The 19,007-nt window shown below is 44.5% G+C and overlaps 1 protein-coding gene across 5 annotated transcripts; it reads right to left on the reverse strand.

Annotated features, from left to right (window-relative positions):
* Positions 1 to 1,351: 1,351 nt before the first annotated feature.
* Positions 1,352 to 17,747, reverse strand: LOC115404280 (catenin delta-1). Of its 5 annotated transcripts, XM_030113553.1 has the most exons (22): positions 17,612 to 17,747; positions 11,935 to 12,058; positions 10,704 to 10,867; positions 8,728 to 8,796; positions 8,511 to 8,630; positions 8,135 to 8,397; positions 7,470 to 7,751; positions 7,134 to 7,374; positions 6,788 to 7,010; positions 6,377 to 6,575; positions 6,161 to 6,278; positions 5,874 to 6,024; positions 5,645 to 5,662; positions 5,245 to 5,313; positions 4,833 to 4,960; positions 4,514 to 4,664; positions 4,229 to 4,421; positions 3,856 to 4,064; positions 3,669 to 3,710; positions 3,505 to 3,572; positions 3,179 to 3,284; positions 1,352 to 2,129 (listed from the first exon to the last, which is right to left on the reverse strand). In XM_030113553.1, the coding sequence occupies exons 3-21, from the start codon at positions 10,860 to 10,862 to the stop codon at positions 3,225 to 3,227; spliced, it is 2,763 nt and encodes a 920-aa protein (XP_029969413.1). In that variant the 5' UTR covers positions 10,863 to 10,867; positions 11,935 to 12,058; positions 17,612 to 17,747; the 3' UTR covers positions 1,352 to 2,129; positions 3,179 to 3,224. The 5 variants fall into 5 exon arrangements, with proteins under 5 accessions (XP_029969413.1, XP_029969429.1, XP_029969416.1 ...); XM_030113569.1 differs by lacking the exon at positions 10,704 to 10,867; XM_030113556.1 differs by lacking the exon at positions 5,645 to 5,662.
* Positions 17,748 to 19,007: the final 1,260 nt, after the last annotated feature.

Here is a 19,007-nt window from a genome sequence, read left to right on the forward strand (position 1 = left end):
CTCCGCGCAGCAGGCTGTTTGAAAGCCACTTCTGAAAACAATTCATAGCAGAATTTCCCATTTTGACTCCTGAGACAAACCAAGTTACACAAACCAGACAATAGAGCCGCTGATCATTATCTGTAAGATATAAACCTGAGTCACTCAAGGTAGCGAGCGAATATCAGACGTAGTGTCAAGTTTGAGTGTTCGCCATTCGTGTCGACAAGAGCGAGCAGATGAGATTACACACACACACACAGACAGACAGACAGGCCGACTTCCTTCAGACGTGTTTATCGACGTGACAGGAGAGTCCCTCCTCGCCACACTTTCACATCAATCACGCACAACCAGAGCTTGTCTAAGAAAAGATCTTTATTTATAAAAACAGTATTACCAGTTACATACTTCACTGAAAAAAGCAACTTCTCAGAGCCAAGGCAGGTATGAATGGTACATCATAATTTTACATGGATAGGCAACAGTACAAATATACTATGTGTGTGTGTGTGAAGAGTAAAAAACAAAAACAAAGATGATTGGTCTCTTTTGCCTTAAAAAAAAAAAAAAAAGCTGTAAAATCAGGACTGAAAAGTAGAACAAAATTGCATAATGACAACACCAACCACTCCCTGACATACAAATCCCAAAATAAAATAGACACAAAAGGAAAGAAGGTTAAAAAAAATTATAAAATAAAGTGGATCATTGACCAAAATGTGCTTTATATCCATCTCCCAATTTAAATTAAATGTCACGATCTATGCCTGAATGGTCTGTTCACACTGGAGCCTGTTTTTAATGAACGACGGGGCACAATGAACACATGGAAATGCAGGTTTTTCAGAAATTCAGACACAGAGAGCATATATTTATCCCAAAGAACTCCTCCTGTCAGTCAAAAAAAACAAACAAAAACTTCTACGTTATGAGAGAGTAACCGTTACGGCAGGCGTAGTTACGATCAGGGTTCATGAAGCCGTGTGCCGATATACTTTAGTGGTTTCGTAGTGTTTCTTCACAGCGTCTCGCGTCTCAGTACCAGGCTGGTTCAGCTGTAGTGGTCCGACAGGTTCAATCCAGACAGGAAGCCTCCAAAATAAAGCAACTGTAACTAATGTTTCCACTTGAAAAGTAACAAAAATGTATGAAACTGAATCATCAAACACAAAAAGAGGCAACTGGTACATAAAAACTAAGACAATTAAAAAAAAAAAAAAAAAGGTTTTGTCACAGGAAGAGGGACACAATTATATATAAAAGACAGCATGGAATAATCAGCGTGCATTTTTTCATGGGTCTGGTCCGTGCATAAAGTCACGCAAAAACACTCTCGCTCATAAAAGGTCCATATTCATATTTCCTCGCACACTCGCGCGCACACAGTCACAGGTTCACCGTATGACAAATATACACACACCTGCCCTCTCCCAACACCTGTGCTCGTCCAAACAGAGAGAAAATAACTCTAGACAGGAAAATAACTCCGATATAAACAACATTCTCAATCTACAGGGCGGTCTGTCAGTCTGCGTCCCGGCCTCCCGACGGTCCCAGCACGGGGGGGGGGGGGGGGGGGGAATTTAAATTAATGAGCCAAAACTAATGCAGTCATCCCATCTTTTTTATATACATTATAATATCCTACGCACAGGTCTAAATACAAAGTCATCAGGATGCGGGTGTTGGCAGCAACACGTTGACAAAAATTTTTTTACCAGAAATGTTGATGGTAGCAAGAAAAAAAACAAAACAAAAAGGAATAAAGTAAAGTAAAAAAAGCAGGATGACAACACCAGAATTAAATGATTGTCAACAAAGGTGATTGCCTTTACAGAGACATTTATAAACGGAGCATATTTCTCTTGCTACAGTTGAATGAGTTTGTAAAAAGTAGGCGAGTACGAGTCTGCACACGCGTGTGTTGGATCACACACACACACACACACAACTAGTTTCTTTGGAAGCCAACCCTCATCTTCTGATCCCATCGGCGTGGGGACAAAAAGAGAAAGAGAGGGACGGGAGACGGGGGAGACGGAGGAGGGGACGACAGGGAGAGAGTCTGCATACGTGGGTCTTCTCTCCTCAGTAGCAGTGGTAGGGCAGGGACGGCCCAGTCTGGGTGATGCACACTATCAGTTTTTCTGAAGATCAAACAAACAAAGACAGGATTCAAAAACTGGTTGAAAAACGTCCCCACAAAAGAGACGGATGAAAATGTGTAGACGATATATAGCGAGAAGGCAACACAAAGGCTCACTATGTGGTATAAGTATGGCATGTTGCACAGTGGAGCTGTCACAATAACCGTCCAGGGAACAAAACTCATTCTGTGATAGGAGCCGAGTTCAATCTTCAAAAAAAAACTGCCTCTTTCACCTTATTTAATGTAAGTTACTATGATACAACTGATGTAGATACATTTCATATTGAGACCAGAATAAATTTCCTATGTAATTAAATTCCTTTTAATCTTCCTTTACAGAATAAAGACAGTCTTAAAAACTGTTTCAAATCCTGCCACTCAAAGACATTTACACCCCCTCAGACACATATTTAGACGTTTACTACTTAGAGTGTAAAAGTCAATTCACTCTCTGGATAATGTGCTCATGGTCAGACAACTGGAAGTTCCTCACACATCTTTGACATGAAAATGAATGAAGGAGCTGCAGCTGCGTTCGGGCTCAACACCTAAAAATACCCATAGAGACTGAATCTATGAGCTGAATCGTTTCTTAGCATGAATGCTAAAAGCTGGCAGGAACCTTCGTGAATGGACTAAAATGCTGCAGTTAAAGACGCTCCACACAAGTATTTTCTTTAAAATACATAAAAAGTATTTCTATTTTAATTTGAGCAAAAATGTTTAAAAAATTTGAGTGCTCAAGGTTCTGATATTGTGACAGCGCTACTGTTCAAACAAAACTTACTATTCTTTTAAATTCAAACCCTTATCGTCAGTCCGACTCCACAACAACAGACTACATGAACCACAATGCACAAGGAGAACCTTGCGGCATACTATACCAGCGTGAACACGGCACATCGGGGGTGTCAAAGATAAGCATCAGAACAACAGACCTCCGCCTGTGTTTCAGTACACCAGGTAGCACGGAGGCTCTAGCGCTAAAAGAGACAGAGGAACACAGCTCGAACGCCCCATGCAGGGTTAGAGGTCAGTTGGACATACCATGCTGTTACATGCAGAGGAGGGGGGTAGAGGGGGAGGGGGAGGGCTAACCATCATAGGAGTCCAAAAGAGGCAGGGAGCCCTTTCTGCCCCCATACACCCCTCGCTGAGAGACGACCACGGGAGAGAGAGAGAGAGAGAGAGAGAGAGAGAGAGAAAAACAGAGGTGATGCACAGGAAGTGAGAGTGAGAAAACATCAGTGTCAGTAATTTGTGAGGCTGAGAAGGTTAGAGTCGGGAAATAATCTGAAGCTGTGCGGGAGGTTGAGGGTTAGTGTTGTTAAGTGAGCTCTCCGGTCTGGGCGTGTTACAGAAACAGTAAATACCGGTAAAGTGTCTGTGGTCTCGTCCAGAGTGTGTCTCCGCTCCCTCTGGTCCAGTGTAGAGTAGGCTTCTGACAGAGCGTGAAAATACAGGCGTTACTACAAGTTTAATCAAGAAAAAAAACACTGTTTTGTGTTAAAACGGCAGCAGATATAAATGTACTAACCAGGGCCAAGGTCATTCAGTGGAATCATGTCCCTCTTTTCCCCTATAAGCAAACAAAAAAGGTTGTAACTCAGACTTCCATTTTGTTTTTCTCCTTTAAATAACCCGTTAAAAAAAATAAATAAATAAAATTGGAGCATTTAACACTTTAACAGGATAAAGTGCTTCCTTCTCCTCCTCACACTGACCTCTGTCCAGTAAGGGGGTGGTGCTGTCTTCATAGGTGCCGTTAGCTCGGCTGCTGGGCCCATTGGTGGTGCTGTTGCTGGGGTTCAGGTTGACCATGAAGTCCGTCTTCTTCCAGCCGTCCTTCTCCAGAGGACGCCGCAGCTCTTTGTGAGCCCAGACCAGCTGCAGCACCTGGCCCGCGCCCCGCACCTCGCGGTCGGAGCGCTTGCTGCAGGACGCCCGGACACAGAGAGCGTTAGATAAAGTGGGTCAAGATAAATGCTTCTACGATCAGAAAATCATGTCCTGCTTTAACAGTTTTCATAGTAACAAAACTATAACCGTTACAACTCAAAAATGCAGTTTTAAATATGACAATCCCTCAGCTCTCACCCGTCTTTGTTGATGAGCACCAGTCTCTCGATGCCTTGTGAGGCTCGGAGGGTCTTCGCAGCCTCCAGACTGTTGCCCAGCACCTCGGCGAGCGTGCTGAGCACAGAAACAACCGTCTCCTCTGACAGAGTGCGTCCAGACTGACTCTGCCCACCGGGCAGGTTGGCAACAAGGTGAGGTACTGCATGCAAACCTGCAGGATGAACACATGTAATCAACATGAGTCGGCTCTGAACGAGGCAGCAGCTGTAGACACGACGTCCGGAGATTTAACGGCCATCTCACCGAGTAATTCACAGTTGCGGTTGTCGATGGCGAGGTTCCTCAGTGCCCCAGACATTGCGCGAACCACCCGATCATTGCCATGGGCCAGGAGCTCCGCCATCATGGGGAGACCCTTCTCTAGACGTACGGTGGCTCTGATGTACCGTCCGTACTGAGAAACACGCACAGGGGAGACATGACGATTAAGGATACACAGATCATCGTAAATGCAAAAACGATCTGAACTCAGATCAAATTCTGAACTGAATAATTACAAAAAAGGTGGCACAGTTCAGGCTCACTAGGCAATGATGAATTAAAAAAAAGTGAAGGTACTAACGGTCCATCGGCCGGCACACAGGTTCTGAACAGCACCAGCGGCAGCCTCGAGCACCGAGGGGTTTTTGCTCTCTCTGAGCAGCGACGTGTAAACTCGAACCACCTCCGGCTGGAACAACAGCTCAAAACCTGGAGTTCACACAAGAGAGGGGCGTGTCAAGGAATATCAACATTTGTTCTGAACAGAGATTAAAAACCTACATCAACACTTTGAGCAGCAGAGTCTGAGGCAGCGGCAACTATAAGACTCAACTGTGTAAGTAGTTATTGAAGATACTTTAAACTAAAACAAAACAAAAAAAACCCTTCAGATACAGCTTGTATTTTGAGTTTGAAATACTAAAATTAAAAAAAAAAGGTCATAATCTTAACACAATCCTTTGAACAGGAGGATGGAGGATGATAAGACTTACCTTTTGCAGGCGTTGTCCTCTTTGGAATGTCAACCTGATCTCCGCTTCCATCGTCTCCATCTTTCTTTCCTGCAGGTTAGCAAAAAAAAAAAAAGAAAAAGAACAGGAAAAGTTAGTTACTTGAAAGAAAGAATCTGGGGTCGGTTGGTGAGATGAGCGTTCAGATGTCCTCAGTCTTCTGTGAGGGCGACTCGTTACTTAAAAATGAAAACATGCAAACAATGGCGCAGGCGAGGTCAGCATGCAGTGCCGTTTGTGTGACATCGAGTGATCATGCGCTTGTACTGCGGTGAGGAGGTCAACCTTGTTTTTAAGGCATTCTGTCATTAAGTTTTTCATTAGTGAATAAATGAAGGACGAGATCAACAGTTCCAACATTCATGATAGGAAAAAAACTTACCTTTGGAAAACCACTCATCTAAACACAGCAGAGAGGAAGGAAGAATTGAAGAAGGGAAGGCGAAAGGAGGGAGGAGAGGAACAGGGGGACACATTGGCAGAGTGTGAAAAAACAGCGACAGGTGCTCCCGCCAACAACAAAGCTCAAACCGACCAGCAGCCGCCCGTCTTACAACAGCGAATCACCCGCACTGTGCACGTCTGAGCTGCGGGAGCGCTCCGATACTGACCTTTGCCTTTTCGAGAGCCGAAGCAGCCACCTTTGGCCGGAGCCGGGCCCTGGCCGATGGGCATGGTCTCCGCATAGCGCTCACAGCCGGGGACTTCACGGTGAACCTGATAGGACAGATTCCTCAGGAGGCAGACGCTGTTCTCCACCAACTACACGAGACAAGAAGCAAAAGAACAAAAACAAAAATCATGACGTCGGAAGACAAAGTGCCAAAACATTTCATATACGAGGAGAATTTCATCCCACATTAAATCTATAAACTGTCATCGAGTATGTCCACTGAACCTTATTATCCACATCTTTGCGGTTGATCTGTGATTGGACGATGTACATGAGTGAATCCACCAGCCCCGAGCACTCTCTCAGCTTTCGCCTGGCCTCGCTGCGCTCTGAACTCACATTCCTGTTGGTGATGGCAAGAGAGAAGCACATAATTGTATGTTTACGTCTCAAAATAAGTCTCTTTTTTTGCCGCTTCGAGTTGCTGGATCCCTGGCATACCTAAGGCAGCCAGCAGTGTTGGTCAAGGCGGTCTCCCACTCCAGATGGCGTGGTTTGCAGCTTTCTTCCCCTCCTCCTCCGTTGCTCCCCCTTTCCCAGCCCGAGTGTGGAACGATCACTTCATCAGCGAGGGCGTGCAGGGCGTGGTCCACAATCTCCATCTTCACTGAATCATGTGACGAGAGGTTCCACAAGGTGCCTGGGAGGATATAACAACAGTTAATACGACAGCAAGAGTTTAAAAAATTAACTAAAACTGTAGAAACACCTTGCACATCTGTCACTTTTATCTGAGTTGTTCAGACAAAGCTAAAACAATCCTACGAGTGTTTGACATAATTAACTCAATGATCATTTTGTAAAAAAATGTAAAATGAAGTTGAAAACTGTCCCCGGTGTGAGGAGAGGTACCTGTGATGGTGTCGGTGAGGTCCTGGTCGCGAGTTTTCCTCAATAACCTGACCAGAGCAGGCACTCCGTCACAGTTCTTGATGGCGATCTTATTGTCAGGATCCCGCCCATACGAAATGTTCTTTAGCGCCCCGCAGGCTGAATGATGCACTTCCTTACTGGGGTGGTCGAGCAGCGACACCAGGGCTGGGATGCCCTTCAGGCGACGCACCTCTGACTTGACCTGCACACATATTTGGTATAGACTCATGAGCTTTACTGATCACTGATCATTGAAACTATTAAAACCAAGAGAAAGGGTAATATTCCTATTTGACTGCTGCTATATTGAGAGGGGGGGTTTCACCTTGTCGTTTTTGAAAGTGAGATGCTGGAGGAAGGCAGCAGCGTTGGTCTTGACAGGGTCCAGACGGTAGTTCAACATGGCAATGACCTCTGGCAGCTCCGGCTGCCTCCATGAGGTGGGAGGAGCTTTTCTCAATGTACTGTCCAAGGAAGCCATGCTCCCCCTCTCCATCGTCATGGGAACGCCCCAAGCATAAGGGTCGACTCCTCCCATGTCCCCGTCCAGAGTGTCCTCACAACTCCTGCATGTCACAGCGCAACATTTGCTTTCCGTCATTTAGGAAATCGGAGATTAGGCTTAATACGCTGAACACAGATCAGAACATTTCTGTTTTACCTGAGCCGTCGTCTGTCCATGCCCCCGGGGCCCGCCCCGAGGCGCGGCATGGTACCGTAGCCTCCGGGGTGCATAGGCGGAGGCCCCATACCGTAGTCGTCATATCCCACACTGCGCTGATCATCCTCCAAACCGTAGGGGCCGTGGCCATACCGCATGTCCATCGCCGAGCCCATGCCCCTCATTCCACGGCTCACCTGGGGCTGTGCTGCATACGGGTCCATCTGCTGACGGCTTGGGGCCCGGTAACCGGAGTCCAGGGTTCTGTAGCCATCAACCGGCCTGAAGAGAGAGAGGAGGGAGTGACTAATGTGGAATCAGTTCCACAGAACAATACGATGCAGAACGTGGAGGTGCAGTTCTGCATTTGTTGACATCAAGTTGACAAACGCTTATACGTTAACAAAGACTAAAGAATGGGTTCAGTGTGATGGCAATATCTTTTTATGAGTTAATGCTACAGCAGCCACTTTGAGGGAAGTAAAAATCCCCGTCTCTTTGTATTTGTCTTGTGATGGACTTGAAACCTGTTCAGAGTTTACCCTGTCTTTTTCCCAGAGCCAGTTGGAACAGCTCTAGCAGCACATGCCTCAAATATAGATTAGGCAGCAAGACAGATGAATACATAGAAGTTTACATTTGTCAAGAATGTGAATGCAACGAACCTGTATCGATCGTCCATGTGTGAGCCCCTGCTTAGACTGGTGTATGCCTCAGATGGCGGACCTCCCCGGTAGTCGTCGTAGCCGCCCACTGGTCCATAGTGGTAATTTCTAGGTACGGTGGCAGTGGGGTAGTCTCCGCCACCAGGCGGCCTGTAGGGCCGGTCAAGTGTGGCGCTGTACATGCCCATACCGGGCATCGTCATGCCTCCATCGATGGACATGGAGTCAGAGGGCAGCACGGTGCGAGAGATTGGTTTCTTCATCTGGAGGAGGAAAGCATTAGAACTCGATCATCAAGATGTTTCGGGGGATTTTAGATTTGAATCAAATGTGATCACCGCCATCAAATCAACAGAAAAGTGTCACGATGACCTACCCCGTTATCCATCCGCCGTGTGGTTCCTTCCTCAGAGAAGACCGAGTGCACTTCATGGGAATCATCCTCAGGCGTATAGCTCTCATCAAGAGCGCCGTGTGCAGGGTCCACCATTCTGTACTGTGAGCACACACACCACACATTTGAACCCTCACCAAGAACGAACAAACGCAAAGGAACTCATTCATTTCATGCATGGTTGCACACAAACACATACCTGTGTGCCGTTTATATATGAGTCAGTCAGTTTCAGCCTTTCTATGTCTGCATCACCTAAACGCCCGTTCTGGGATGAAAGAGAAAAACATTTTAAATATTACAAACATTTGCTGAAAAAAAAAAAATCCGCACAAAAAGATAATTTAAAGGCAATCATTTCCGAGCGACGATCTACTTTCTCACAACGACCCCAGATGAAATTACTGCCACTGAAGCACATTCAGTACTGATCAAATCGTCTCAGCATGTTTGTGGTCTGTGAATCACTGCCAGACACAGAGGACGACAATTTGGAGAGCAGCCATTCATCTTCACACTCCACTTCCTCCTGCACCAGAGTCTTACATAATCACTGACTGTCACGCTGTTTGACTGGGACGGTTTCTGGACGACCCTTGGGAATGCACAGCGTGATGAAATGTCACAGCCTACAGCTGTAAATGCTGGGAGTTTCTGGCTGATCGTCCCATCACACAGAGTTAGATTTATCAGCAACAATACTGCACCTAATACGTCCACAAGGAGGCAAGGCTGTTTTAAAAAAAGCAATCGGAAGTGCAGTCTTTACCACAACAGCCAGAGCGGGGCAACATTTCCTCTACAGTCTCTTTCTATAATGCAAACTAATCTACAATCAACTACTGCGTACACTTGGAAAGACGCAGGCAAAGCAGCCATGTTTATCTTCACTAATATTTACAGTAATAAAACAGACAATGAGTACAAGGCCAAATAGACAAGTTTCCTGTCAGACTCCCAAAGATTTAGTGACACAAAACAGAGACATATAGTACATGTCACTAAGTCATGCAGCAGACTTTCTTCCTGAAATCTGAAAACATCAACCTCTCAAAAAAAGTAACCTCCAAAATAATTTTAACAGATCACTGCAAAGCCTGTTTAGGTTCCTTGAGAGCGAGCTTTACTGTGGCATGTCTACAAAAGCTTGCAAAGTGGTAGAGACCATGAAATTGGACATTAAAGCAAAAATAGTCATAAAATTATTCAGCTTAGAAGAGATCACTGAAAGGCAATGTCACCAAATTTCAAGTTGCACTTATCAGCCAAAAGAGAAGTCACTTTTCAGTGAAATCAACTGAATTAACCATGTCGAAAACAAACGCAATTCATCTGCCACTACCCAGAAAAAAACAAAAACAAACAAACACAATAAATCCTTCATTTCTGCCCATTTCTTTGTGAATTGGAAAGATTAGATTCCCAAAAACAGAATCTTTCCATCTTTCAACAAGAGCATGAATGATGGGGTGGGGCTTTATCAGCAAAACAGACAGATCTGAAGACAAGTATCCAACATGGTCGCAATTAAAGTATTCACTACACGTGTTGCAAGTTTAATATGCAGGGCAGAAAAAGCTCAGTCCAATACTTTACAACACAACTGATTAAATACATGTTCAAAACAAAAAAATAAAGTCATTACTATAGACGAGAACTGAAAGTTTGAGCCTAAATGAAAATGTAACATAAATGAAGCAACTCAGTTGGACAACGGGACTGTGTGACACATGCACAACGAATGACAACATTTCGTAACGTGACATGCTCAAACAAGGAGGAAAATAACTGAAATTCCATGACAGGGGCTGACGAAAGGTAGACGTGCGTGTCAGGGAGCATCCGGTGAGGGACACAGAAGGCATGCGATGATCATCGCAGGCATGTGAACAGCGGAGCAGGCATGAACTGATGTTTGTGCTGATGAGGGTCAAAGAAACAAGATGCAAACACACACAGGCACAAACTTGTTGACTGATGGTGGAGGCCAACAGAATTCAGCCAGATGACCAATGGAGGAATTTCAAAAAGTACAAAAATGAAACATGAACTCAATGGAAAGGCAAGAGGGAATGATGATCCATGTACTTGATGTTGAAGTGAAAAATGAAGGCGACACACTTGTGAGAGGCCTGAGATGGGGATGTTTGGGTTCTTTGGGGGGGGTGGGGTTACCTGCATGTGAGGGAGTGGGCGACCCAGGGCAGAGGGGCTGGTGGCAGGGAGGCCCACTCTCCTCCTCTCCTCCTCCAGCGCCCGGGTCAGCTGTTCAAACTGCACCTCCTGCTCCCTGACCGACTCCAGCAGAGCTGCTGCGCTCTCACACTGCTCCATACACACTACACAGCCCCAAGGGGAGAGAGGGGGGCATTACACAAATACATACATCCTCAAAGGAGCACGAGACCACAGGGAGAAAGGGTCCAACAAGTGCAGGCACTCCAAAGAACAGCAAGATCTCAAGGATGCAGGATTTCTGCTGCTGATAGGAGGGGTTATTTCACCCTATCTGATCTTGCTTGGTGACTGACGCCGAGATGCCTTCTTGGAAAGCTACTGGCACTGTGAGGATTGCACAAGAGTTGATCCCCTGCGCCGGCTTTCATAAAGAAACTAAAGCAGTCGCCAACGTCAAGACGCATTTCTGCTAAAACCCTAGCATGTTGGACCCTCTCATTCCTAATTTTCTCCACCTTATGACTCCCTTATGACTGTCGAAATCATTTCAAGAGAATGAAGGAAACAACAACAAGATAAACTATCCCACCGGTGCCATTTAAATCTCATAATACAGCACTGTGTATTTGAGGCCTGGCAGCAGACATAATAAAAGATAACAGTGGAGAAGGAGAGCAGAGATGATAAGAAGGAAGAGTGTGAATCTTTAAAAGCCTACTTGCTGCAATGACCATAAATTTTTCAGCACATTAAACTCCATGTCGCAGCATTTAAAGCAATATTGTATTTGTCTGTATCACATCGACCTCTTCTGCAACCACATGAAGAATACATGAAGCGTCTTCTAGAGGGCCTGGCCTCTAAGATGACATTAATAAACAACAAAGTAAAAGACCTTCAAAAGTAGATGGACAGAGCTCGTGAGTGTAAGTGCTGTCTTTTTGATTGCATATGAAAATCCTATTTTGGGTTCCGAAATTTGAAGAGGAATCACTAGTTTTCTTTCATGTATCAGCCGCATAATCTTTTTATATCTTTGTCAGAGAAGAGGATGTCGGCTGTTCCATATGTGAAGAGGAACTTCTGAGCATTTTAAACTCGGAAGTCAAACACAATGGAGGAGCAAAATTCAAACACAGAAAAATGCCATGCTTCTTTTTTCTGGTTTAACCTCAAGCACAGCAGACAAACATCTCAAATCGGTGGAGAGAAATACCAAAATACACACCTTCACCTGTGGGCGTGGCTTGGTGGAAGAGGTGAGCGATCACGCAGAGGTCAAAGGGGCTGCTCTAGTTGCTCATGTGTGGAAGGTCGCCGAACCACCAAGCCCAGAAACAAGAAGGAGTGGACTGCAGAGAGAAACAGAGGGGCGGGGGGAAGAGAATACCACAGACAGGGGGGGAGAGAGAGAAAGAGAGAGAGGGAAAGGCGTATTAGTGAAGGCACCTCCGTTTGAAAAACAGCAACATAGTGAGAATACCATACAAGTATGTCAACAGAGTTGTATTTGCTCTGAGAGCAGAGAAGCGCAGCAAGAGACAGAAGCATACAGTAGTCCTTTGGACACACCCTGTATTTACTCAACATTTGGCCAGTGTGCAGCCATGAGCTGTGGGAAGCTGACCAACCTGCAGCTCTATCAGGGCCAGGGAACATCCAACGTCAGCATAAAGAGAAACAGTGTTCTCCAGATAGCAGAGGCCTTTGAGAACCATATGTCCTCTTATCAGCTCTTGTTTTCCTTCTAAAGCTTACCCTTGCTTATTTGGTTTGTCTTCCAGCTTTTCTCTCTAATCAGCCTTCATCTTCCTCTGGCACAACTCTTCAAGCTCGCTTGTCTTGTACCTACAACTTGACTGCCTTTTGTGCCGTCCCTTACATCCCCTTCATCTCAGTTCAAAGACAGCTGCGTTAAAGCCAAACAATTCAAGAGTGGCGACTCAGGCAGAGCCTCTTATCTACTCAGACGCCCTGCGCTTGTAGGGTGAATAAATGCAGATATTGCCACACATCTACCTGTATGACCGGTCGGACGAGGTAGAGGAGGGGCAACCAAATTTGAGCATCTGCGTCTCTCTGTCTAGCGAACCAGCACACGCTCACTTCTGAGAGTTGAGAGTTTGAGCAACAAACAGGTACCTGCATATACAGTTCAGGCAGCAGGTGTGTATGTGTATGACGGGCCAAGTATTACCAAGTGCAAACAGAGAGACGAGCGAAGGTGTAATAAGTTGAAGAGATGTGACGAGTGACTCACAGTTTCAGCCAAGACAGAGGCAGTGATATCACCATAGACAGAGTACTAAAAGGTAATTTTACTGGTATAATGTTGTGTGATTGAATGAAACCATCGGATCCTGTTTGCTACTCAAATTCATGACTTGGACAAACACACAAAGATGATTTTCATCCTTCATGAAAAAAACAAAACAAAACAAAACAAAACAAAAAAACTACAAGTTTAGGGAGTGCCGACTGTGGGAAAAAAGGGAGGAAAGTGGGAAGGCCTGATGAGAAAACAAGGAGTGTCCAAAGTGAGTTTCCCAACACAAAAGAATCTGTACGGACTAAAAGTAGGATTTACATGATTGTGGGAAGTGGCAAGCTGACAGGAAGACATTATGTCACAGACACACTCAACCCGAGTCATTACTCCTACCTGAGTAAATCACAAACTCTTGAACCGATCCACACATGTCTATATATGGTCATAGCTTGGGCAGGGCTGATACTATCCACAACAGACAGCGTGGCAAGCGCATGAGAGCCACAAACAAATTAAACAAAAAGAGACGATGAGGGAAAAAGAGGTAACAGGAGCTCGGGCATAAGGGGGTGGTGGAGATAAGGGAAAGAGGGCTAAATAAAAGATAAAAGCTAATCTCACATTCCTAGCATTGTCTCATGCCAATTGAGAGCAGCAGCCCACCCACTCATTCACTGTAAAACGACCTTAGCATGACACTGGTTAATCAGCATTCAGAGATCTGTGTTTATTGTGCTGCTGCAGCATTTCAAGGAAAACTCGCTGGTCACAGTGACACACAAGTCATTTCTCTTGAGCGCACTTTCTTCTGATATTATTATACCACATTACAGCACGGCCTCAGCTTATCCCACACACACACAGAAAACCATCCCTGACAGGCTGTGAGGTATCTTATTTTACTAATGAGCCCAACTGTCCGTTTGACAAGTCAAATTATAAAGTGAGATTGATATTTCTTGGCAACCATAGCAGAGAAAGTCGAACTGTGTACGTGTGGATGTGTGCGTTTTGACTAAAGCCAGAAGGGAATTTGCAGCTGTCAGTCCAGGAGGGTGGTCAAACAATGAGAAGTTTGTGCAACGGAGAGCACAAGCACAAGTGTGAAAAGAGCCCGACAGCAAGGCGAACATCGTTGGACACGTTTGAGAGTTTGTGCATGCAATGGAGCTTCTGTGCGTTTCTTGGGGGGTGGGGGTGGGGAGGAATAAAAATGCTCCAAATGCAGGAATGACTTCTGTCCTCTCGCCGTCTGCTTCTCTCACCGTTACTTTTGGCCTTGAAAGTCATCGGTGAGTTTCGTTGAACAATGAAAACAATCAGTGTTGTCCCACCACCACTCCCCTCTCTGCTCTCCCCTCTCACCCAGTTCCTGAGAAACAGGATGTTGTGAATTCGACATCAAGAGATGTGTAAAGGGACGGGATGGCTTCTTTGGCTTACCATGAAACCTTTTTCTTTACACAACTGCTAATCGACAAACCGTGAGAGCTTTGAGGACACGCACATTAATGCTCCCTACCCTAATGGAAGAAACAAACCATCAATGTTTTTGTTTTGTGGGTAAAATCCCCTATGCCCAATATGTTGATCATGCGACCACAAGCCACTTCCTATTTTACTAATATTGTTCTCCATCCCCTTCTTTCTCTTCTCTTTTTAAAAGATATCTCCATTAGTCAGCACTATGAACTACTGACAAGCAACTCATTTCCATTTTGAAATGACATTGCTGATAAAATAGAACCTGTGAGAAAATTTTTCTTCCTCTTTGGTGGTTGTTCGACAATCACCAAAATAGACAGAGTTTAATGCCATTAAGTCTTTCTGCAAATTGATAAGTCATTCACTTCTTGAGAATATCTGTCTTTGAATATACTAAAAGTTTAATAATTCCCATTCCATTTTTTGCCAAAGTGATTAAAATATATATCCCTGAACACTAAAAGAAAGACAAAGAAAGCAAGGCATTCCTTCACAACAAAACTAAAATCACATGTACAGCTGTCCATTCACACAACCAGTAACCTCAAAAGGAAACCCAACTGTGTCTTTCCCGAAAGGTTCACGCCTGACTGTCTTGAGTAAATCAAAAGTTTAAAACGTCAAGCAATGACCGCTGAAGTCAACAGCAGCATATGATCGACCCCTGACACACCACGAGTCAGATATCTCCATCCCATTCTGCAGCCATCAGTCAGCATGACTCACTCCACCCTGTCAGAAGACATCTGTGATCCTGGGCTCACGTAACCTACAATGCAGCGTTTGTCGAAACTCTGGTTGGGGAAGTGAGTGTCCACACCTGCTGCACTCAGAAAAAACTCAGACTGGAACAACACATTCATGGCAAAATGCACATCTGTTCACGCAACTTCAGGTGACAAGACTGTTATTTGTCGATCGTCTGTGCAAAGCCACTGGTGCTGGTTTAAGATGTGCACGCCTTGTAATGGGATTGAAGCTTTAGTCCACTAATCCACTTACCCCCTAACACATACACACGTGATGTGCGCACATAGACACACAGACACACAAGGCCCTTTGTGGATTAACCTGCTCACCTTTCAGACAGCAGACACAAAAGGAGTCACTGTTGGGAGCATGCATCAACAATCAAACACTGACTTGGAGATAAACAGTCATAAAAAGCCAACATGCAGTGCTATTAATGCTGTGACACCTGTAGCAATCCAAATCCATAGTAGGCAATACCTGTGGCGCACGAGCATTATGTAAACATAAACCACGATAGATCTGGAGTTTACAGCAATGGCGGTAAACTACACCACAACGTGTACCTACTTGAAACCAGTGTTTACAAGGAAAAGCTGGTTTAGTTGCGCTGTATTCAGGCTGACAGTTATTCCCACCCATGAGTTATCCAGAACCCATCAAACAGGTTCACAGACTGACGAATGACCAATCCCAGGCTGTGAAATCGACTGCTAACAGAAGACCACCACCACTACAAGACAGAATCAAACACATCAAACAGCTCAATGTTAAACCTTGTCAAACAACTGAAAAAGGCTTACAATTGCCTTCAGGTAGTCTGGGCTCTCCAGAGGTTTTCCAACAGCGATCGCAGGTGATGTGATGAAATTTAGTCTCTGATAAAACTGTCAGCACCTGACAGAAGATGCTAAAAACAAGACATTAACTGCTTAACTAGGTCAAGCAATGAAGCAGCCTTAAAAATATATACACAGATTAAAAAAAAAAAAAAAAGAATCCTGGTTACCAAAAAAAAAACAAACAAACCAAAAACTATACATTGTCAAGTTGAGACTGAACTACTTCCTCTTCCCAGCTCAAGGGCCCAGTAAAGCAAGTTCAGCTGTTTTCAATTCACATTTCAAAGAGTTTATTGAGCTCTGAAAATAGATTTAATTATGTTTCTGCTTCCTACTCAACTGTTTGGTTAGTAAAGGTATAAATATTCCTGTGTTTGGAAGTGCTGTTTCGCTGCTTACAATATTTGTTTTTAATGGAGGGGCTGTTCATTATTTGCCTCCAGGTATCAGCTGACAGAAGAACACGTGAAATTCAAGAGAAGAAATATGAGAAATTCCTTAAAAGAAATCAGAGGGGGGAAAAAAGCAGAAAATACAGTTGATAGTGTTGTTCATCTCCTTTTTTACCTAGCGTTAGAAACAATAAGTGACAAATATTTGAGTGTGTAATGCAATCTGCTCTAACATAAACAGCAATACCAGACTGTAATGCTTGATTCATAATCCACAATATGAGCACTGTGCCGCAATCAACTGTTTGGAAAATCGCAATTTTAATGCCTAAATCGTCGAAGCTTTCATGGGAATAACAGTAAATGTGCACGAAGCTGGTGGAGCAGGCGGTAATCGGGCTGCTGTGAAGCCGCCTGATCGTCACCCCCTCAAGCCAGACTGAACTCCGAAAAATCTCTCGTCCTTTGCAGGATCTGGCCGTGAACCATCTGGAGGAGCTAGCAGTAGCTAGCACTGCCCTGTTGGATCCAGCCAAATCCCACAATCGATTTGCTAACGTAAGACACCAATGTGGGGCAGCGAGGAAAAAAAAAACAAAAAGCCGTCGATATAAACTGACTCTCACGAACAAAGACTCACGCGTTTGAATCACTGGCTGCTGGTGCTAACGCCACGATTCGAATAAATGACAATGTTGGAGATCAAATCAGCCCCGTGTTGACTCAAATGCTCGCTCGTCACCCGTGTGACCTGGTTTGGCTGTCTCGCTACGTTAGCATCACAATAACCCACATAGCCCTGAGAGAGCGCTGCCAACAGCCGGGCTAGCGGTAGCCTAGCAAACACAGATTAGCCGCAAGAGTTCGCGGGTGCTGAGCTAAGCGGCCCTCAAAGCTACCGCGGGCTGTATTCACATTTTAATACAAATCTATCAAAGCCATGTTTGGGTTTCTAACAGGAAAGGCACGCTGGGTGAAGGAGATGAAGATTAGGACTTTAACTTCGGGTTAGCACGATGAGCTAACATTAGCCGTGCTGCTCATCTGTCGATGATGTGACCACTCCTTGCCAACGCTGCAGTGCACCCACTATCTGTGGATAACACAAACAAGACTCCGCAACTCCGACATATTAAACGTCCTGTAGCGTTTATAAAAGCCACTCACCTGCTCTCGGTAAAACCTGACCCGACCCCTTCCACGCTATTCCGTCTTTTTCGTGTTTTCTTCCCTCTTCTCCCCTCCTTCCCCTGGTTCTGGGTCAAGCTCGTTAAAGACGAAGCGACATCACCGAGTTTTCTATCAAAGAGAGGGCGGGATCAACAAGCGGCTTTTACCGTAAACACGGCGCGCGCGCACAACTCCCGCTCCCGCACAGGTGTCTGTCACGAGTCTGCAGGAATGAAGCGTTCATTCAACAAAACACACTTCGATTAGGATTAATTACTATAAAAGAAGCAGGAATGGGTAAATAAGGGGGAGTTCAAGGGAAAATCAAAATTTTAAACACTGAGCTACAAGTTCCACCAACTTAATTTTGATGAAATATTTATCCTGTGGACTGCTTTTGTTAAAAAACAAAAAAGCATTAATTTACAAAAGGCAAAATGTTTATTTTGTTTCAGAGACGATTTTGATTTAATTAGTTATGTATTTTGATTTAATAGACGTTTATAGAAGTTTTTCTAGTTGCTGTCAATGTAACTCGATTATATCTGGGCTGGGTCATCAAATAATAAAACTATATTTTCCAGTGTTTTTGAAAAGTACAAATAATATAACATATACATTGATGTTTCACTTTTTTTTGGCAGTTTCTTTTGGAAAACTTGAATCACCTGAATTTGGAATTGCTAAATCTTTTCAAAAAGAAAGACCGTTACAAATTTGTGAATCTAAAAAGACAGACCTGTCTTCATTATCAGGTCAAATGACTGCACAGCTACAGTATTGGACCTGTGGCATTAGAGCCAAATGACTCCATTTAAATGTTTAAATTTGGCCCTACAAAAGAGTTAAAAAAATAAAATAAATAAAGGCAAAAAAATGAAGGATCTGAATTCTGCTGCATGAGTGGAAAATGCCTCCCACCACCTCCCGGCCTGTCCCATTTATTTCCCTGTCACTGCTTTCTTGGTCTCACACACACACTCACACAGTTTCATTGATTGCCCAAGAACAATGGTCAGAGAGGAAGCAGCATTCAAAGGGGAAGTACAACAGCAGCATTCCTCACAAACACGACAAAAGCGTTGGCACATTAAAACCCACTACCAGTGACCATCACATCCTCCACATGCGCTTGATCAGTGAACACTTCTGGTAAACATTCCCACTCTATATGAATCACATTTAACCTCAGCTATTTCCATATCATTCTCTGTCTGCATCTCTCCAAGCTCATTTCAGCTTCCTCCTGAGTGTTTCAGAGCCTACTTTCCTCATCATACAGTGCTTGTTGTATATTCAGGAGTCCAGCTGCAAGCTTAGAGCTTTCTAGAGTTTTGCTGTCATCTTGAAACTTGTTGAGCAATAGATTAAGGGTGGGCTGGGTGGAAAAAGC

This window comes from Salarias fasciatus, chromosome 2 (genome assembly GCF_902148845.1).
Source record: "Salarias fasciatus chromosome 2, fSalaFa1.1, whole genome shotgun sequence".
Classification (NCBI taxonomy): domain Eukaryota; kingdom Metazoa; phylum Chordata; class Actinopteri; order Blenniiformes; family Blenniidae; genus Salarias; species Salarias fasciatus.